The sequence below is a fragment of the Carcharhinus amblyrhynchos genome, chromosome 27 (assembly GCF_965287045.1).
Source record: "Carcharhinus amblyrhynchos chromosome 27, sCarAmb.v2.hapA, whole genome shotgun sequence".
NCBI classification, from domain to species: Eukaryota; Metazoa; Chordata; class Chondrichthyes; order Carcharhiniformes; family Carcharhinidae; genus Carcharhinus; species Carcharhinus amblyrhynchos.
The window spans coordinates 34520537-34540802 of NC_137350.1; the positions used below are offsets into that span (position 1 = coordinate 34520537).

At 43.2% G+C, this 20266-nt stretch overlaps 1 protein-coding gene across 2 annotated transcripts in view; it reads left to right on the plus strand.

Moving 5' to 3' along the window:
• LOC145358980 (plexin domain-containing protein 1-like) overlaps nucleotides 1-20266 on the plus strand; it is a 304814-nt gene that overhangs the window by 56331 nt on the left and 228217 nt on the right. For both annotated transcript variants that reach the window (XM_080213338.1, XM_080213339.1), the window contains exon 2: nucleotides 14228-14418. In XM_080213338.1, the coding sequence (XP_080069464.1) occupies nucleotides 14228-14418 (191 nt within the window). The remainder of the gene's footprint in view (nucleotides 1-14227; nucleotides 14419-20266) is intronic.

Here is a 20266-nt window from a genome sequence, read left to right on the forward strand (position 1 = left end):
GCCTTCCTGACCACCTGCTGCACCTGCAAGCTGGGTTTTTGCGACTCATGCACAAGGACCCCGAGGTCCCTCTGCACCGTCACCTGCTGCAGTTTTTCGCCATGTAAGTAATAATCCTTCCTACCATTATTCCTACCAAAGTGGACCACCTCGCACTTTACACACCCTGATGATCATTAGTTCACTATGAGAAGCAAGCCTTCAGTTGTCTATGGTCTCTGTGGCACAGTGGTTGGCACTGCTACTTCACAGCACCAGTGACCCAGGTTCGATTCCTGGTTTGGGTATGTGTCTGTCCAGAGTCTGCACGTTCTATCTGTGCTTATGTGGGTTTTCCCCGGGTGCTCTGGATTGCTCCAAAAGACGTGCTGGTTAGGGTGTATTGGCCATGCTAAATTTTCCCTCTGTGTACCCCAACAGGCGCAGGACCGTGGCGACTAGGGGGTTTTCACAGTAACTTCATTAATGTAAGCCGACTTGCAACTCTAATAAAAAACAAAATAAATAAATATGCTGGGGAATCTCCTTCCTAAAGACCTTTCCTCTCCCTCCTCCTTTAAGACACACACTGAAGACATGCCTTAATCACCTGTCTTAATGTCTCTTTATTTCACTTGGTGTCAAATTGGTGTTAAACATTCCTGGCAGGTACCAGGGGACTGAATTAAAGGTCTCACATAACTACAAATTGTTGTTGTGGTGTGAAGCGAACAGTGCACTTCATACCTGTAAAGTCATCCATTGGAAATTTGAATCCTTTACTTATTGCCAAGCCCAGGTGAGGGGCTAGACTCCTAACTCTGAAGATTTGTAAGGTAGAAAAATGGAGACAGGAACTTGAGATGAATGAATGTGGTGAAGCCATGATTATTTCAAAAAAGGAATTTTTTGATCCAATTGACCTCTTAAAAAAAAGACTAAAGCCCCAGAGTAACCTGGGATCACAGTCAGAGATGGCTGCAGATTTGCAGCATTGTGCCTTCTACATTCCAAAGCCATTAAAATTGAGGCAATCTGTCTGAAAAACCATTCCAGGAAAGGCCTTGAAAGAAGATGGGTGCCATCTCCTATCCCATCAATAAAGCATCCAGACAATCAACTGTGAACTCAACTGGGTGGTGACAAACCATTAGAGATAATCCCTTGGATAGTGGGGCCCTGGCTGAGTGAGGAATTTTCAGACACAGTCTAATCAAGTTACAGTTGGAATACACCAGTTGTGACCCGATTTGGATCACTGGGTAGTTGGACGGAGAAGACCATGCGATAAACCGGCCCTCTGTGTGTTTTAAGCATCTGTTTTCTGTGCTGAACTAGAGAAGTGACTGAGCTGCTAAGGACTCCGACACGGAATGGATTTCTTTACTCTCTCTCTCTATCCAACATACAAATTTTTGAATCCTGTCTGCAGATTTTGACTATCCAACTGCCACAAATAGGGATTTTAAAAATAACTAAATCCAGTGCTATAATCTCCAGAAAAACAGATCAACCATCTGTCTTCAACTTTAAATTGCGAGACACCAAAAGCTAAATTCAGTTGGAAGTCAGCCAAGTCATCAATTTTCAAAAGTCTTATACTCCTTTAATATTATTGCTTAATCTATCCTCATCCGCTCTGTAAAGTATTTGTGTGTGTGTGTGTGTGTGTGTGTGTGTGTATATGCATGTGTGTCTATGCATATGTGCAGATGTGTGTGTGCATGTGAACATTTGTGTGCATATGTGCACACACGTATGTGTGTGTGTGCCTGTGTACGTGCATGTGTGTGTGCATGTGCGTGTGTATGTGTGTGTGAGTGTACGTGTGTGCATGTGCATGTGTGTGCGTGCGTGTGTGTATGTATGTGTGAGTGAGTGTATGTGTGTGTGAGTGTACGTGTGTGCATGTGTGTATGTGCGAGTGTACATGTGTGTGTACGTGTGCAAAAGTTGAAACATCTTATCATTTAATTAGACATTTTATTTTCTTTATTATATTCTTATATACTTAGATTGTGTTAAGCACAATAAAAATATCCTTGTTTCTTTTTGAAAACTGAAGAAAACTTATCTGATCAGGTCTTTTACAGAACAGTTAAATACTTGCTAAATTGGCAAGTGCCTCATTTTTAAGCAAAATATCTGTTTAAGTCAAGGTGGGGGGGAGGCCACTTGATGTCTCTTCAGCCAATCATCACACTAAGAATGATGGTTCGGTGGGCCTGTTCACATACACTGAGGGAGAATTTACCATGGTCAAAGCACTGAGTCTTTTGGACTGCGGGAAGAAACCGAAGCACCCAGAAGAAACCCACAAGAGCATGGGGAGGACATGCCAACTCTACGCAGACAGCGACCCAAGCTGGGAATCGAACCCAGGTCCCTGGTGCTGTGAGGCAGCAGTGCTAACCACTGTTCCACCCTGAACTTTGATCAGTTTGTTTAGGAGAAACTTCCCAAAGTGCTTCTAAGCCAATGAATTACGTATGAAATATAGCTGCTGTTGTAACATAGGAAACATTGCAGTCAATTTGTGCACAGCAAGCTCCCATTAACAAAACTGTAATCATGAGCAGATAACCTATTTCCCAGAGTTGATTGAGGTCTGGCCGGAGCATCGGTGTGAATCGCTGTTCTGTACTACAAAATAGGATCTTCAACATCAATCAAAGTGAAAAGGCTACCCCATGCTTTAACAACTCGTTCAGAAGGTAGCAACCTTGTAGCACTCCCTCAGTGCTGCAGTTATTACTGGGCCCACAGCTTTCTGACACATCAGGAGGAAAGTTACCACTGAACTTTGGCTAACACCTTTAATCTCATGTTGACTTTGACACAGAGATTTGTGGACGAGCAGGCGAATGAATATAGGTCAGATCTTTGCTATTTTGATGCCAGTTTTGAAGGATGGCTGATGTGTTTCAGATTGGAGGGAGAGATCATGTCAGGCAAGACAGATAGATCAGGAGAACATACATATTTCTGTTCTGTTGGTGGCATGGTGACACAGTGGTTAGCACTGCTGCCTTACAGTCCCAGGGACCCGGGTTTGATTCTTGAGTCACTGTCTGTGTGGAGTCTGCATGTTCTCCCTATTTCATTTATTTATTAGTCACAAGTAGGCTTACATTAACACTGCAATGAAATTAGTACTAAAATCCCAATCGCCACACTCCGGTACCTGCTCAGGTCAGTGAGGGAGAATTTAGCACGGCCAATGCACCTAACCAGAACATCTTTTGGACTGTGGTAGGAAACCAGAGCACCTAGCGGAAACCCATGCAGACACGGGGAGAATGTGCAAACTCCAAACAAAAAATAAGCCAAGCTGACAATCGAACTCAGTCCATAGCACTGTGAGGCAGCTGTGCTAACCATTGTGCCACTGTTCCACCCTCCGCCATCTCCGGGTGCTCTGCTTTTCTCCCACAGTCTGAAAGACATGCTAGTTAGGTGCATTGGCCATGCTAAATTCTCCCTCAGTGTACCCGAACAGGTGCTGGAGTGTGGCGATTAGGGGATTTTCACAGTAACTTCATTGCAGCGTTGACATAAGCCTACTTGTGACGCTAATAACGAAACTTTAAAACGTAGCAGTAATGATAAGCACGTAGTGGTATCAGAACTTGGCATGTCTGTCAGCCTCTGCCCTCCCCCACTCCCACCGAATCCCAATATCTATTCACATTGAAAGTTCTGCAGCTTTAAAAGGAACATGTGTTTCTAAATTTATCTGAAAATGGACAAATTTGGATAAATCAGCCAACTAAGGATTAGCTCACATCCTCAAAGAGCAATAATCCCTCCCCCCTGCCCCACACACAAACAGAAGTCCCAGTATATAATGGAAAATCTAGTTGCCATCAAGAAACAGACAAGAAACTCGCGCAGCCTGGAAATCCATTATTCAAGTCAGATCTGTTCATTCTGAATAAAGTCAAGGTGAATTCCATAAGTTATTGGATATCTAACATGTAAACATTGTCGTCTGGAAATTTGTAATTGTTGCCCCTGAATCTGGAAGGAGAAGAAAGAGTAATGCTGAGGATTGAATCTTTCATCCCAGCTGGTAGAGGGACTGGCAAGTGGGTCATCCTAGTATTCCATTTCCAATCCACACCAACAGTGACACCCGAAGAATAAACTTCGGATTAGGTGGCAAAGTGTGCGAGACTATTCCTGCTTGTGTGCTTTCGAATGTAACACCTTAGTAGAGGAAGAGTTGAAGGGAGAATGTCTTTTGCTTTACGGTACTGTGTCAAGAAACTCTTCTACAAAACTCTTTTCATTGTTTTTAGTTCAATGTAATTGAATTTTTAAATATATGTTTTTAAGAATTCTAATTGCATCAGCTGCAGTTCCGAGACGGATCACACGACTGATTCCTGGGGTGAGAGGGTTATCCTGCGAGGAAAGGTTGGATCTGCATCCATTGGAGTTTAGATGAATAAGGAGAGGTCTTATTGAAACATATAAGATCCTAGGGGACTTGACAGGGTGGATGGTGAGAAGATGTTTCCCCCTCATAGAAGGGCCCATGCCTAGGGGCACACTGTTTAAAAATAAGGAGTCTCAGCAGTGGTGGCACAGTGGTTAGCACTGCTGTCTCACAGTGCTAGGGACATGAGTTCAATTCCAGCCTTGGGTGATTGTGTGTGGAGTTTGTACTTTCTCCCCATGTTTACATGGGTTTCCTCCCATAGTCCAAAGATGTGCAGGTTATGTTGATTGGCCAGTTTAAATTGCCCTTTATTGTCCCAAGATATGTAGGTTTGGGGAATTACTGGGGTACATCTGTGATTTGATTTATTATTGTCACATAGTATACAGTGAAAAGTATTGTTTCTTGCACGCTATACAGACAAAGCATACCATACATAGAGAAGGGAAGGAGAGAATGTGATGTTACAGTCATAGCTAGGGTGTAGAGAAAGATCAACTTAATGCGAGGTAGGTCCATTCAAATGTCTGATGGCAGCAGGGAAGAAGCTATTCTTGAGTCAGTTGGTACGTGACCTCAGACTTTTGTATCTTTTTCTCCATGGAAGAAGGTGGAAAAAAGAATGTTCGGAGTGTGGGGGGTCCTTAATTATGCTGGCTGCTTTGGCGAGGCAGTAGGAAGTGTAGACAGAGTCAACGGATGGGAGGCTGGTTTGCGTGATGGATTGGGCTACATTCACAATCTTTGGTAGTTTCTTGTGGTCTTGAGAGAACAGGAGCCATACCAAGCTGTGATCCAACCAGGAAGAATGCTTTCTATGGTGCATCTGTAAAAGTTGGTGAGAGTCTGGATACAAGGACAGGGCCTGGGTAAGATGCTCTGTTGGAGACTTGATGCAGATTTGATGGGTTGAACGGTTTCCTTCTGCTCTGTAGGAATTCTATGATTTTAAGATTTAAGAGGGAGATGAGGAGATTTTTTTCTTTCAGAGGACTCTGAGCAAAAGGTCATTGGATTCAGAAAAGTGGCCTTGAGGCCACAATCTGATCAGCTATCTGGTGGATCAGCCTCGAGGAGAGGCCGAAGGGACCTTGTCTTGTTCCTAATTCACAGGTTCATATGTTCACGGCTAGGCTACAGCTTTTATAAGGAGACCAAAATCCCTGAGGAGACACGCCTGCATCTTTAACCTCTCAAATATGCCAGGGATCTGAATATATTTTGCCATAAAAATAGGGATTTAGGCAGATCACTGAATCATAAAGTCATACAGTATGTAGGATAAAGCCATTCAGCCCATTGTATCTACCCCATCTTTGTCAAAAAAGCATCCAATTATTCTCCCGACTCATTCCCCGATGGTCCGGTGACCTTTTTCTCTTTTCAACTATCCACCCTGTTCACTTTAGAATGAAGCTATTGAATTTCCTTCCACCATTCTTTCAGGTCACGTCTTTCAGATCACAACAATTTCCTGGGCAAAACATTTTTTTGGGGGCGGCCGGTGACACAGTGGTTAGCACTGCTGCCTCACAGTGCCAGGGCTCCAGGTTCAATTCCGGTCTCGGGTCACTGTGTATGTGGAGTTTGCACATTCTCCCTGTGTCTGCATGTGTTTCCTCTGAGTGCTCTGGTTTCCTCCCACTGTCCAAAAATGTGCAGATTAGGTGGATTGGCCATGTTAAATTGCCCCTTAATGTCAGGGGACCAGCTAGGGTCAATGCATGGGGCTACAGGGATAGGGCCTAGGAGGGATTGTGGTCAATGCGGACTCGATGGGCCGAATGGCCTCCTTCTGCACTATAGGCTTCTATGATTCTAAATGGTTTCTTAATGAGTGTTGTTTATGTGTAAATTTCTACCATAATTGTTGGTGGCTTATTACTCCAGGGGAAGAATCACAGGCAAAGTCTGAAGTTTTCCATATCGAATGTTCATGCTTCCTATTTGTCTACAGGAGACAGTGAGTAATGATCAGGAGCAGGAAGACTGGTTGATTATTCCTTTGTGCTACACACTGCCCCCCACCAACCCCCCCCCTCCCCCCGCACACCCCCGTCCTCCCCCCAGCCCAGGGATCAACATTTGTTCCTGGGGCATTCCTTGCCTGGGTGGCTCAGGTCCGGGTAAATCAGTCATCGCTCCGATCGAGCCACCGGGAAGACTTTGAGAGCCTTTTGTTTTAATGGGAATCTGTAGTCGCAAAGGGTTAATGAATTATAAAAATTGTAATTGTGACCGGATGCTTGATTGAGTTTGACGGAATGAAAAATGGTGCGGTTTGTGAAATCTTGTCAGGTTCCCACTTGCACTCTCTCACTCCAGTGTGATTGATTGGCCTGTGTTCCTGAATCCAGTCAGAACCATCCATCACTGTGTTGCAGGCTCTTACATGGCAATTTCCTCTCCGCAAAAAAGACCCCACAATTGTCACTAATTATGAGTTAATTAAATATCATTTGTCACCTCACAATGTTTGTCTGCAAGCAGGTCAGAAATTACAACTTCATGCAAAACAAGGTTTAGTTCGCTGGATGAACAAATGTGAAAAGCAATTCTTCATCTCCGGTTTTAATTGACTTGGGAGCAGGGCAGCACGGTGGTATAGTTTAATACTGCAACCTCACAGTGCCAGGAGCCTGGGTTCAGCTCTCGGCTTGGGTCATTATCTGTGTGGAGTTTGCAGATTCTTCCCATGCCTGTGTAGGTTTCCTCTGGGTGCTCTGGTTTCCTCCCACAGTCTGAAAGATGTGCTAGGTAGGTACATTGACCCGAGTGCAGCGGCTAGGGGAATTTCACAGTAACTTCATTGCAGTGTTAATGTAAGCCTCACTTGTGACGAATAAATTAACTTTAACTTTAGCCTGAGTGTGGCGGCTAGGGGAATTTCGCAGTAACATCATTGCAGTGTTAATGTAAGCCTTATTTGTGATGAATAAATTAACTTTAACTTTAACACTTGGGTGTTTCAAAAACAAACTTCTACCTGGTCTTTCCATGTGAGAGAGTTTTCACCATTGGTATCTGCTGGGGAGAAAACTTTTATCAGAGAGTGCAGGAAGCCATCATTTTCATCATTTGTTCTATCTGGATAATCTTTTATTCTCTCATTCTCTCTGAAAGTCATTTAGACTTGGAGGCCATTTCCACAGGTTTTTTAGCCTCTTCAGGGAAGGGCAGAGGTTAATTAACCAGTGGACATGGTGCCAAGCATCTAAAAGCGACACGTTCACTCGCTACCCATCAGGTGTCACTGAATATCAATGCAAGTTGTTGCTTTCTTCTTTAAGAGCGTTTCAGTGATAGAATCATAGTGGTTTACAGCATGCAAATGGGCCCTTCAGCCCAACTTGACCATGCTGCCCTTCTTTTTAAGCCCCTAAGCTAGTCCCAATTGCCCGCATTTGGCCTATATCCCTCTATACCCATCTTACCCATGTAACTGTCTAAACGCCTTTTAAAGAACAAAATTGTACCCACATCTACTGCTACCTCTGGCAGCTTGTTCAAGACACTTACCATTCTTGTGTGAAAAAATTGTCCCTCTGGACCCTTTTGTATCTTACCCTCACTGGATGTAATTTCTTAGCTTTCACACTGAGATTTCTTATTTTGCCTTCTGAGCAGAAAATAAAAGTTTATTTTATCAGTGTCACAAGTAGGCTTACCTTAACACTGCAATGAAGTTACTGTGAAAATCCCCCAGCTGCCACATCCCGGCGCCTGTTCGGGTACACTGAGTGAGAATTTAGCAAAGCCAATGCACCTAACCAGCACGTCATTCAGACTGTGGGAGAAAACTGGAGCACCCGGAGGAAACCCACGCAGACACGGGGAGAACATGCAGACTCCAGACAGATAGTGACCGAAGCTGGGAATGAACCAGCGTTCCTGCCGCTATGAGCTCATAGTGCCACTGTGCTGCCCCAGAAGCGAACCTTTCACAATCGCAGGACTTACAGATACATTCAAACCAGTGAAATGCTTTCGAAGTGTTGTCACTGTTGTAACATCGGAACTGCAGCAATGAATTTGCGCACAGTAAACTCTAACAACAATGCGATAATAACCAGATCATCTGTTTTACTGAGGTTATTTGAGGAATGAATATTGGCCGGAACAGCAGACGGAAGTCCCTTTCACTTGGAAGTAATACCATGGAATGTTTTAAACACGCCTCAGAGGGCTTGGTATAACATTTCATCGCCTCTGCCAGCGCAGCACTCCCTCAGTGCTGCACTGGAGTGTCAGACTCAAGTGTGTTCGAGTTTCTGAAACAAGGCTTGACCCACAACTTTCTACCATAGAATGAAGAGTGTTACCCACATAAAATGAGGGAAGCTGGGAGTGACTATACAATGTGGCAGGCAGCTTCTGGAAGTGAAAAAGTTCAAAACTATTGACAGCTTATGTATAATTTTCCAAGGTACAATCTCTTAGAGGCCACTATAGGCATGCTGTGTCAATAGGCGAGAGGTCACTGGCTAGGTGATACTTGCTGTACACAAGACAGACAATTATCACTTGTATGAGGGAACTTTTATAGGGGGGACAAAATGCCATGGGTAGCACGGTGACATAGTGGGTTAGCACTGCTGCCTCACAGCGCCAGGACCTGGGTTTGATTCCTGGCTTGGGTCAATGTCTCTGTGGAGTTTGCACACTTTCCCCGTGTCTACATGTGTTTCCTCCCGTGTTCCGGTTTCCTCCCACGCTCCAAAGATGTGCAGGATAGGTGTATTGGCCATGCTAAATTGTCGTGTCAGGGGGACTAGCTAGGGTAAATGCATGGGGTTATGGGGATAGGGCCTGGTTGGGATTGTGATTGATGCAGTTTCGATGGGCCGAATGGCCTCCTTATGCACTGTAGGATTCTATGTTCCAGACTCTGGTACTTTTACTCCATTTAAAAAAAACACTTTCCAATGGATGTGAAGGTATTGGATAGAGTGCAGGAAAAGTTCACGAGAATGGTTCCAGGGATGGAGAAATTCAGTTCCCAGGAGGAATAGTAGTATTGTCACTGGGCTAGTATTCCAGAATCCCAGCTTAATGCTCCGGAGACCTGTGTTCGAATCCCGCCAAGGCAGATGGTGGAATTTCAATTTAATAAAAATCTGGAATTGCAAGTCTAATGATGACCATGAAAACACTGTTGTAAAAACCCAGCTGGTTCATTGATGTCCTTTGGGGAAGGAAATCTGCTGTCCTTGCCTAGTCTGACCGATATGTGACTCCAGACTCACAGCCTCTGAAATGACCGAGCAAGCCACTCAGTTCAAGGGCAATTAGTGATGGGTAACAAACATTGGCCCAGCCAGCGATGCCCACATCCCATAAAAGAATAAAGGGGGAAAATATTATAAAGATAGATTCAGAAGTTAAGAATGTTGTTGGAAAAGGGAGGACTGAAAGCAGATCTGATAGAGATACTCTGGACAGAGTAGATATGAAATGATCAAATGTGAAAGGGCACAGATTTAAACTAATAGCAAAAAGGAATACTTTTTTTTATGCAGTGAGTGGTTAAAGTCTGAGGAGACTGGAAATAAAAAAGTTTAAAAGTTTAAAACTGTTGGCAGCTTTTGCGCAATTGTGATGAATGCACTGCCTGAGTGTGTGGTGGAGACACTTTGAATCAAGGCATTCAAGAGGAAATTGGACAGTTATTTGACAAGAAACAATGAAAGAAGGCAGAGGAATTGTACAAAGTGAATTGCTCATGAGAAGAGCTGATGCAGACCTGATGGGCCAAATGGCCTCCTTCTGCACTATAACAAATCTGTGATCCTGAGAACAGGATCCAACAGAATCAGGCACTTCAGTTAAGGGCACTTCAGTTGAAAGCACTTCTTCATAAACTGATGGTGGAAACTCGGAACGTTCCACCCCCAGGAAATCTCTCAATTTGATTTGATTTGATTTATTATTGTCACATATATTAATATACAGTGAAAAGTATTGTTTCTTGCGTGCTATACAGACAAAGTATACCATTCATAGAGAAGGAATATAGTGTTAGTCATAACTAGGCTGTAGAGAAAGATCGACTTAATGCAAGATAAGCCTATTCAAAAGTCCGACAGCAGCAGGGAAGAAGCTGCTCTTGAGTCAGTTGGTACGTGACCTCCAACTTTTGTATCTTTTTCCCGACTGAAGAGAGCAGAAGAGAGAATGTCTGGTGTGCGTGAGATCCTTAATTATGCTGGTTGCTTTGCCAAGGCAGCGGGAAGTGTAGACAGAGTCAATGGATGGGAAGTTGGTTTGCGTGATGGATTGAGCTATATTCACAACCTTTTGTGGTTCCTTGCAGTCTTGGGCAGAGCAGGTGCCATACCAAGCTGTGATACAACCAGAAAGAATGCTTTCTATGGTGTATTTCAGCAGGTCTTGATAGTTGATAATAAATTTCAAAATTGAGATTTATAGGTTATTGTATTAGGCAAAGAGTATGAAGGATTATGGTACCTAGATATGTAGAAAGGATTAAGCCATGGATCAACCATGATCTAATTGAATGGCAGAACACCCTTGAGGGGCACAGTTGACTTATGCCTGTGCATGTGTTTAAAATTTGAAGTAATTGCTGTGTTATTGATTCTAATTAACATTTAATTGTTAATTATTAACCAACTTCATTTCCTTTGCTTGTAAAGAGTGATTGATTCTCAATATTGTACCGACTGGAAACAGAAGTCAGGAGAAGAAAATGATTGAAACCAAAAGAGAAAATGCTGGAAAATCTCAGCAGGTCTGGCAGCATCTGTAAGGAGAGAAAAGAGTTGACATTTCAATTTCAGATGATCCTTTGTCAAAGCCCTTTTGCACATCTGGTCGTCTGGCCATCTGGACTCAAAACATTAGCTATTTTCTCTACTTGCAGATGTTGCCAGGCCTGCTGAGATTTTCCAGCATTTTCTGTTTTGGTTTCGGATTCCAGCATCCGCAGTAATTTACTTTTATTAAGAAAATTACTGATGCAGACAGAAACCGCCTTTATCTCTCTGCCAGGTCACTAAATGCAGGATGGATATGAGGAAAAGATCTTTCAATCACCAAACCCAACCATGGACAATGTCTGAAGGAGTGTGTCTTAGTCAGTGGAGCCGGTTGTGACTCTGTTCGGAACATCCTTCCCTATGAAATACACCATTCCAGATTCAAGTCCTATTCCAGGGTTTGAGTACAGAAAGCAAGGCTGTCACTTTGCTAAAGAATTGGATTCACTTGAATGAGACAGTGAACCATATTCCTGTCTGGGCAGGTATCAAATATCCACTGGCATTGTTCCAAAGAAAAACAGTGGAGTTATTCCCAGTGTCCTGATCAATGCTTGCCCCTCAGTTATCATCATAAACAACAGCCTGATCTTTATCACATTGCTGCTTCATCCATTAATGGTGAAAAATTGATGCTAGTCTCTGCTGACACAACCTAAACAGAAACACAAGGAGTGCAGAACCTGGGAACAGGGAATAGCTGCTCAGTCCCCCAAACCTGTTTCACAATTCAATTAGATGATTTCTGGTCTGTACCTCAACTCCTTTTAACTGTTTTAATGTATATCATGTAAATATAAACCTGACTATTTCAGTCTTCAAACTATCAGTTGACGCACCATTCATAATCTTCTGGGATAGCTTCCCAGATTTCATCTACCTTTGTGTAAAGAAAGTGCCTCCTGATTTCACTCCTAAGTGGCATGGCTGTAATTTTACTGTGCTAACCACTATACTAACCACACAGGCTTTTACAGTGCTAACCACTATACTAACCACACAGGCTTTTACAGTGCGAACCACTGTGCCACTGTGCAGAAGCCCTTCGGCACAGTGGCACAGTGGTTAGCACTGCTGCCCTACAGTGACAAGGGCCCGGGTTCGATTCCAGCCCCTGGTGACTGTGTGGAATTTGCACATCCTCCCCATGTCTGTGTGGGCTTTCTCTGGGTGCTCTGGTTTCCTCCCACAGTCCAAAGTTAGGTTGATTGGCCATGCTAAACTTCCCCTTAGTGTCAGGGGGATTTGCTAGGTAAATCTGTGGGGTTACAGGAATTAGGCCTAGGTAGGATTGTTGTTGGTGCAGACTCGATGGGCTGAATGGCCTTCTTCTGCACTGTAGGGATTCAATGATTCTACTTTTGTAGACGAATTGGTTGTCAAAGTCACAATATTCATGCCCGTGGTGTGTGTGTTAGTGTGGTGCTCTGTTTCTCAGCCATAACATTCCTCCTCATGCTCAGCACAAAATCCACCAAAAATGAAAAGAATAGTGAAGTAAGGAGTGTCAGTAATTTAATAAATAAAGGGAAATCTTACATCAGCACCAATCAAAAAATCAAATCCGTATCATTAATCCTAATTTTTCTGGTCTTAACATCCTTCACTTGCCTGCACTTGGGATTTGACTTGATTTGATCTGATTTGGTTTTTTTTGCTTTTCAGCATGGAAACAAGCCCTTCGGCCCAACTTGTCCATGCCACCCATTTTTTAAACCCCTAAGCTAGTCCCAATTGCCCGCATTTGGCCCATATCCCTCTATACCCATCTTACCCATGTAACTATCTAAACGCTTCTTAAAAGACAAAATTGTACCTGCCTCTACTACTACCTCTGGCAGCTTGTTCCAGACACTCAGCACCTTCTGTGTGAAAAAATTGCCCCTCTGGACACTTTTGTATCTCACCTTAAACCTATGCCCTCTAGTTTTAGACTCCCCTACTTTTAGGAAAAGATATTGACTATCTAGCTAATCTATAACCCTCTTTATTTTATAGAACTCAAACCATCAAGTCCTGGTAGCATCCTAGTAAATCTTTTCTGCACTCTTTTTAGCTTAATAATATCCTTTCTATAATAGGGTGACTAGAATTGTACACAGTATTCCAAATGTGTCCTTACCGATCAATGCCTTCTACAACTTCAACAAGACGTCTCAAGTCCTGTATTCTATGTTCTGACCAATGAAACCAAGCATGCTGAATGCCTTCTTCACCACTCTGTCCATCTGTGACTCCACTTTCAAGGAGCTGTGAACCTGTACCTCTAGATCTCTTTGTTCTATAACTCTCCCCAACACCCGACTATTAACTGAGTAAGTCCTGCCCTGGTATGATAAATCATCTTGCATTTACCTAAATTAAGCACCATCTGCCATTTGTCAGCCCACTGGCCCAATTGACCAATATTTATTATTGTCACATGTATTGGTGTACAATGAAAAGTATTGTTTCTTGCATGCTAGACAGACAAAGCATAGAATTATAGATTCCTACAGTGCTGAAGGGGGCCATTCAGCCCATCGAGTCTGCAGCAAAAAAACCCCACCCAGGCCCTAGCCCCATGACCCCATGCATTAACCCTTGCTAGTCCCCTGACACAAAGGGGCAATTTATCATGGTCAATTAACCTAACCTGTTCATCATTGGACTGTGGGAGGAAACCAGAGCACCCGGAGGAAACCCACACAAACACAGGGAGAACGTGCAAACTACACACAGACAGTCAGGAATTGAACTTGGGTCCCACCACTGTGCCACTCTGCCACCCTTATATAACAGCACTGTTCATAGAGAAGGAAAGGAGAGAGTGCAGAATGCGTGTTACAGTCATAGCTGGGATGTAGGGAAAGATCAATGGAGGTAGGTCCATTCAAAAGGCCATTCAAAAAGAATGGGTTTTGGATTGAGAAATTTTCCCATATTAATTTATACAAGTTTTTCATTCTGCTGGAGGTTACGAATTGTGCAGTACTAACTGTGCTGATCTCTCCACCGCTAACCATTCATCTGTCTTTCGCCTCAGGTTTCACTTACCAGTTACCGGTTGTAAACACAATTGGTGTGATACAGAAAAGCCAGCGTTGGAGACGCAGCACATCCATCAACATCGACTCCATCAAAACCTTGGAGGCTGAGGGGGACCGTTTGAGCCAGGATTTAGTGGGGGCCAGTCTTGCCATCGACACCCTATCAGACAATGGAACCCAAATTGTGGTCAGTGGTTTTCTTTTTAACATTAACGATCTGGGGTTCGTTCTGGAGGGATGGAATTGAAAAGGGGTGATGCTATGTTATACTTGTATTGTACCTTGATTAGACCACATTTGCGACACTGTGCACAGTGGCCAACATTTTGTAGACAGGCTCTAGAAAAGTCATGCAGTCATAGAATCATAGAAACCCTACAGTGCAGAAAGAGGCCATTCGGCCCGTTGAGTCTGCACTGACCACAATCCCACCCAGGCCCTACCTCCATATGCCACGTATTTACCCACTAATCCCTCTAACCTATGCATCTCAAGACACTAAGGGCAATTTTTAGCATGGCCAATCAACCTAACCTGCACATCTTTGGACTGTGGGAGGAAACCGGAGCACCCGGAGGAAAACCCACGCAGACACGAGGAGAATGTGCAAACTCCACACAGACAGTGACACAAGCCAGGAACCGAACCCAGGCCCCTGGAGCTGTGAAGCAGCAGTGCTAACCACTGTGCTACCGTCACAGAGTCATAGAGGTTTACGGCATAGAAAAAGGCCCTTTGGTCCATTGCATCTGCACCGATCAAAGACAAATATATTGGGCGACACGATGGCACAGTTGGTACAGTTGTACAACTAGTATTCTGTGAGCACAAAAAATAAACCAATCTCAAATGAGACCGTTTGTGAATGAAAAGATTTGTTTTTGGTGTTGTGGACAAGTGGAACAGATTTTCAGTTAAAATTGGAGCTGGTAAATATAAGGGGTGACATAATGGTTAGCACTCCTGCCTCACAGCGCCAGGAAACCAGGTTCCATTCTGGCCTTGGGTCACTGTCTGTGTGGAGTTTTCACTTTCTTCCTGTGACTGCATGGGTTGCCTCCGGGAGCTCCAGTTTCCTCCCACAGTCTGAAGATGTGCAGGTTTGGTTAATTGGCTATGCTATATTGCCCTTAGCGTCAGTGAGATTAACAGGGTAAATACGTGAGGTTATAGTGTTAAGACCTGAGTGGGACTGGTGTCAGTGTAGGTTCAATGGGCCTCCTTCTGCACTGGAGGGACTCTATGAAACCACCCAACTACACAAATCCCTGTTTCCAACACTTGGTCCATAGCCTCTCGGTGCAAAAGAAATTTACAAGAAAGATACCAGAATTGAAGGATTATACATATAAGGAAAGATTGAGCAGTCTGAAGCATTTTTCTCTTGAAAACAGAAGGGTGGCCTGATAGAGGTCTGTAAAAATATTAAATGGTTTGATAGTGTAAATGGAGAAGATGTTTGCACTTGCGGGTTAGACCAGAAGTAAGTGCCATAAATACAAGAGATTAATTAATAAATTCATGTGGCAATTCAAGACAAAATCATGTGTGGTTAGGATGCGGAACTCATTCGCACAACAAATATTTGAGACTAATAGCAGAGTAAGCCAGATAAGTACGCAAGCGAGGAAGGAATAGAAGGCTTTGTTAATGGGGTGAGATGAAGAGTGGTGGGAGGAGGCTTGTATGGAGCAGAAATACAGGCACAGGCCTAGGAGGTTGAACATGGTTTGCTGCTCTACTGTAAGTAGCTTGCGGTCATTTGTAACTTTGTTTCTGTACACCAGATTTGGTCAGGCTGCTTTGCAGTCAGTCAGTATAGTGTATACTGATCTTACAGATGAACGAGAGTGTGGATAAACTGCATGATGTTGATGTAATTGTGGGATGGAGATGTGAGGAGAGGCAAGTGGTATTATCAGTAGTCTATTAGTTCAGAAACTCAACTGATGCTTTGGAGACCTGGGTTCTGTTTTCTACTGTTATGATACGGATGTTGATCCCCTTTTGAAATGTAACACCAAATCCCCCCAAAGAGGAATTCCTCACCTCTTAACTTTTAAAAGTGTGTGGGAAGCTGTGAATATTTAGCGGTTAACTAACAGAAATGCCCGACACTCACTTCAACACGAACACTTAACATTTTATTTATTTAACCAACAGGGAACTTTAACTAAACAAGTTACATACTGAATAAGATAAGATTCTATTGGATTGCTGTTCAAATAAATACAATATTCATCCATTAACCAAAAAAAAATTCAGTAACTCTCAAAAATACAACCAGGCCTGTGGCTTTTGGAATCTTTTGGAGTTCTTCTGTTGATTCTTCTGTCTGTAAGTCTTTCTGATTTGGTGCCTTTCTCTAGTTAAACGGTGCACTCTCTCAGGAGATATCTGAAGCTGGCAGAGTTAGAGCTGCTCTCTCCCTGTTGAGGCTTAAGAGGTGGCAGTTCATCAGTTGCACTCTTGTTTTTTTTCCCACCTGCCCTCGTTTTTATACCTGTGATGACTTATCAATTTTCCTGCAATAGGGTTGGTCTGATGTTGTCAACATCATCGAATTCAAATCTTATAGGTTCTTGGTAGCTGAATGCTTGCTTTAAATTGATTGGGCAAAATTCAAATAAAAACAGGTTGTCTTTGTCAAGACTACTGCTTGACAAGTCTGGGATTCTGGATGTTCTTTGCATTTTAAACCTCCAAGCACAGAAACAGAACATTAGCTCTTAAAGGGACCACACAATGTTTTTGCCCTCGAGCATTTTTACATTTTTTTACCTCTTTACCAACATTAAATTCCAACTTCATAAACTCAACTTTGCGACGTTACCAGCTGAATGATTGGTTACTGTCAGTCAGACCTTTCCTGCATTTCCACCAGGTATCTAACTAGTCAACAAAAGAAAATTGGAAGAGAAAAGTACTGTTGCCCTGATTCTTTCCCTTTATCTGGTTCCTCGCACGGTAAATCAATCGCCTAATTCTTTAGGACTCCAGGGTAATCCTGCAGGGTTGGCAACCTAAGTGAAAAGGTGGGTCCCACCACCACCAGAATAAAGGAGATAGACTCGAGTGTCAGTTACTGACTGCTGCGGATTTATAATGTAAACACTCCATCTGTCTTGAGCTGAAGACACTTAGCCTGGGATGTCACAAGTTGCCCTTACTCTGCCAGCAATCTAAGGGATGATGGTAAAACATGCATTTAATCTGTCAGTCTTTCTTTAGGCTCCACTGAATGAGTTACCTCACATCCCAGTGCTTTATTGTGTACTCAATAGCATAAAATGTAATTGGTTATTCCTTAAGAATGGCCATTAGTGATCTTTGTTCATCACTAAAAGACATCCATTGTCATTAGGATAAACACAAAATACTGCTGGAATCTGAAACAAAAACAGAAAAAATTCTGGAAAATCTCAACAGGCCTGGCAGCAAGTGTGGAGAGAGAATAGAGCCATCATTTCAAGTCAGGATGACTTGCCTCAGGCTCTGATAAAGGGTCATCTAGACTTGAAACATTGGCTCTATGTTCTCTCCATAGATGCTGTCAGACCTGCTGAGATTTTCCAGCATGTTTCTGTTTTTCCATCCATTGTCATTTTTCTGAGAGCAGCAACATTTGGGAAGCACCTTCCTGATCTAATTTAATGAGAATGAGCCATTGTCATTACAAAAGCAGATGACCTGGGCATTACTTTCTTGCTGTTTATGGGATCTTGCTGTGCTCCAATTGGCTGCCATATTCCCGGCATAGCACAGACTCAGCTCCAGTAAGTACTTCACTGCTTGAAAAATGTTCTGGACGCTAAGATTGTGAAAGGTTCCATAAAAATGCGAGTTCCTTCTATCTGTTTCCCTGATACCACAGGGCGATAGGTAGCCTGTCGGTGCCAAGAGTGTGAATGTTGGATTAGAATTATGTCAAAGAGAGCTCTGATGAAGGGTCATCCTGAATCGAAAAGTTGGCTCCATTCTCTCTCCACAAATGCTGTCAGATCTGCTGAGGTTTCCCAGCATTTACTGTTTTTGATTAGAATGCTTCCCTTGCCCCCATTACCTGACCACAGAGCCTGTCTCTCAGTAAAGTTGTATATCTGCTACCTGGGTCATCGATTCATCAGATCACAAGGGGAGTGTTGATTTGGTAGGGAGCATTCTGGCATCAAAATCTGCCATGGATTCTAAACTCTGGTTCTGAACTTCTGGTTCTTAGGTTCATGTCACACTACATGTAACTACCACCATTTGGCCTGGGCTTACAAAATCCTCCTAACTCTCCTGGCTTGAGACAATTCACACCTCTTTAACCTGTGACTATCCCTCTCTTCACTCGCATTGTCTGTACCTGTAAAGACTTGGTTATCTGTAAAGACTCGCATTCCAACCATTATCTTGTAATTACATCTCTGTCTATATATACCGTGTTTGTGAACCCAACTCTCCACTCACCTGGTGAAGGAGCAGCGATCCGAAAGCTCGCGATTCCAAATAAACCTGTTGGATGTTAACCTGGTGTTGTGAGACTTCTTACTGGTTCTGAAGGTAACGCTTGATCACACTGTTCTACCAACGCTTGTGGTTAGGAGTTGGCATGGACTTTAGTGATCAAAAAAAATCACAAATCTCCAATAGGCAGAGGAGACATCAAAATCAGAACCAGGAGATATTTTAAAACCGCTTTCTCATCTGCAGACGCACCCTGCTCTATCTCTGTTGCCACTCTTCACATTGAGACAATGGCCAGAATTTTCCAGCTGTTCACACAGGCAGGATCTTCCAGTCCCGCTGACAGTGTACTCCAGTTGCGGATTTCTCAGTGGCAGGGGTTCATTCAGCAGGGAACATCTGACATCAGCAGGACCAGAAAGTCCTGCCTTCGGCCAGTGGTAGGCCATCTGCGCCACTGCGAAACGCGCTGTGGGGAGCTTGGAAAATCCCGCCCAGTCTGATGAAATATCCATTAACTGGCAAGTTGAAGGTATGCGATTGGAAATCTGACAACTGGAGCACATCAAATAACTTGACAGGGAAATGAAGACAAGTATAACACCAACAGTGTCAGTTGCATTGACATGTTTTTGTTATCTGGTTGATGGATGTCAATTGGTGAGACAGACTGAAGTCACATTCCACATGAGACTCTCATCGTAGATCATCACAGAATTCAACAGTGCAGAAGGAGGTAATTTGGCCCATTGAGCCTGCACTGACAACAATCCCATCTATCCCTTTAACCCCAAGTATTTACCCTGTTAACCTCCCCGGCACTAAGGGACAATTTAGTATGGCTAATCCACCTAATCTGCACATCTTTAGAGTATGGGAGGGAACAGGAGCACTCGGAGGAAACTCATGCAGACACGGGGAGAACGTGCATACTCCAAACAGACCGGAATTGAACACGGGTCCCTGGTGCTGTGAGGCAGCAGTGCTAACCATTGTGCCACCATGTCACCCATTATCTAGAGATGCCAGAGTATTAGACAGCCTCAGCAAGCCCACAGCCTCGTGTTTCCTCCACAATCCACTTTCAAAATCAAATGCTGTGCATAAAAAAAATTACAAATTTGCATTTATGATTAGATTTATTTTACATGAGAAAGGAGAATATCATAAATCTGATTGTAAATTCTCAATGCTTTTCAGAGAATATGTACTGGAAAAAATGCACATTATAATGTGTAATATAACTCAAATGATGTAACAGTTACTGGATGATTTAGCATGCAATTTACACAATCAATAATCGTTACCATAGAGCAGGCTGGACTAAATTACATTTTTTGATATTATTCATTGATTGGAATCATCATGTAGATGCAAAAATTAGTAAAACTGTCCCATAAACAGAATGAGGAAGGTAATTTGGAATTGATTGCAATGTAAATACAAGGAAATTTGTGATCTGAGCTCAGGTGTGTGCCAGACTGAACGCACATAGAATTGTGTTTATGGTGTCAGGTGTACATCCTGATTCCAGTGTGCACACATACATTATTAAGGTCAGTGGACATGCGAGGGAGTCGGAG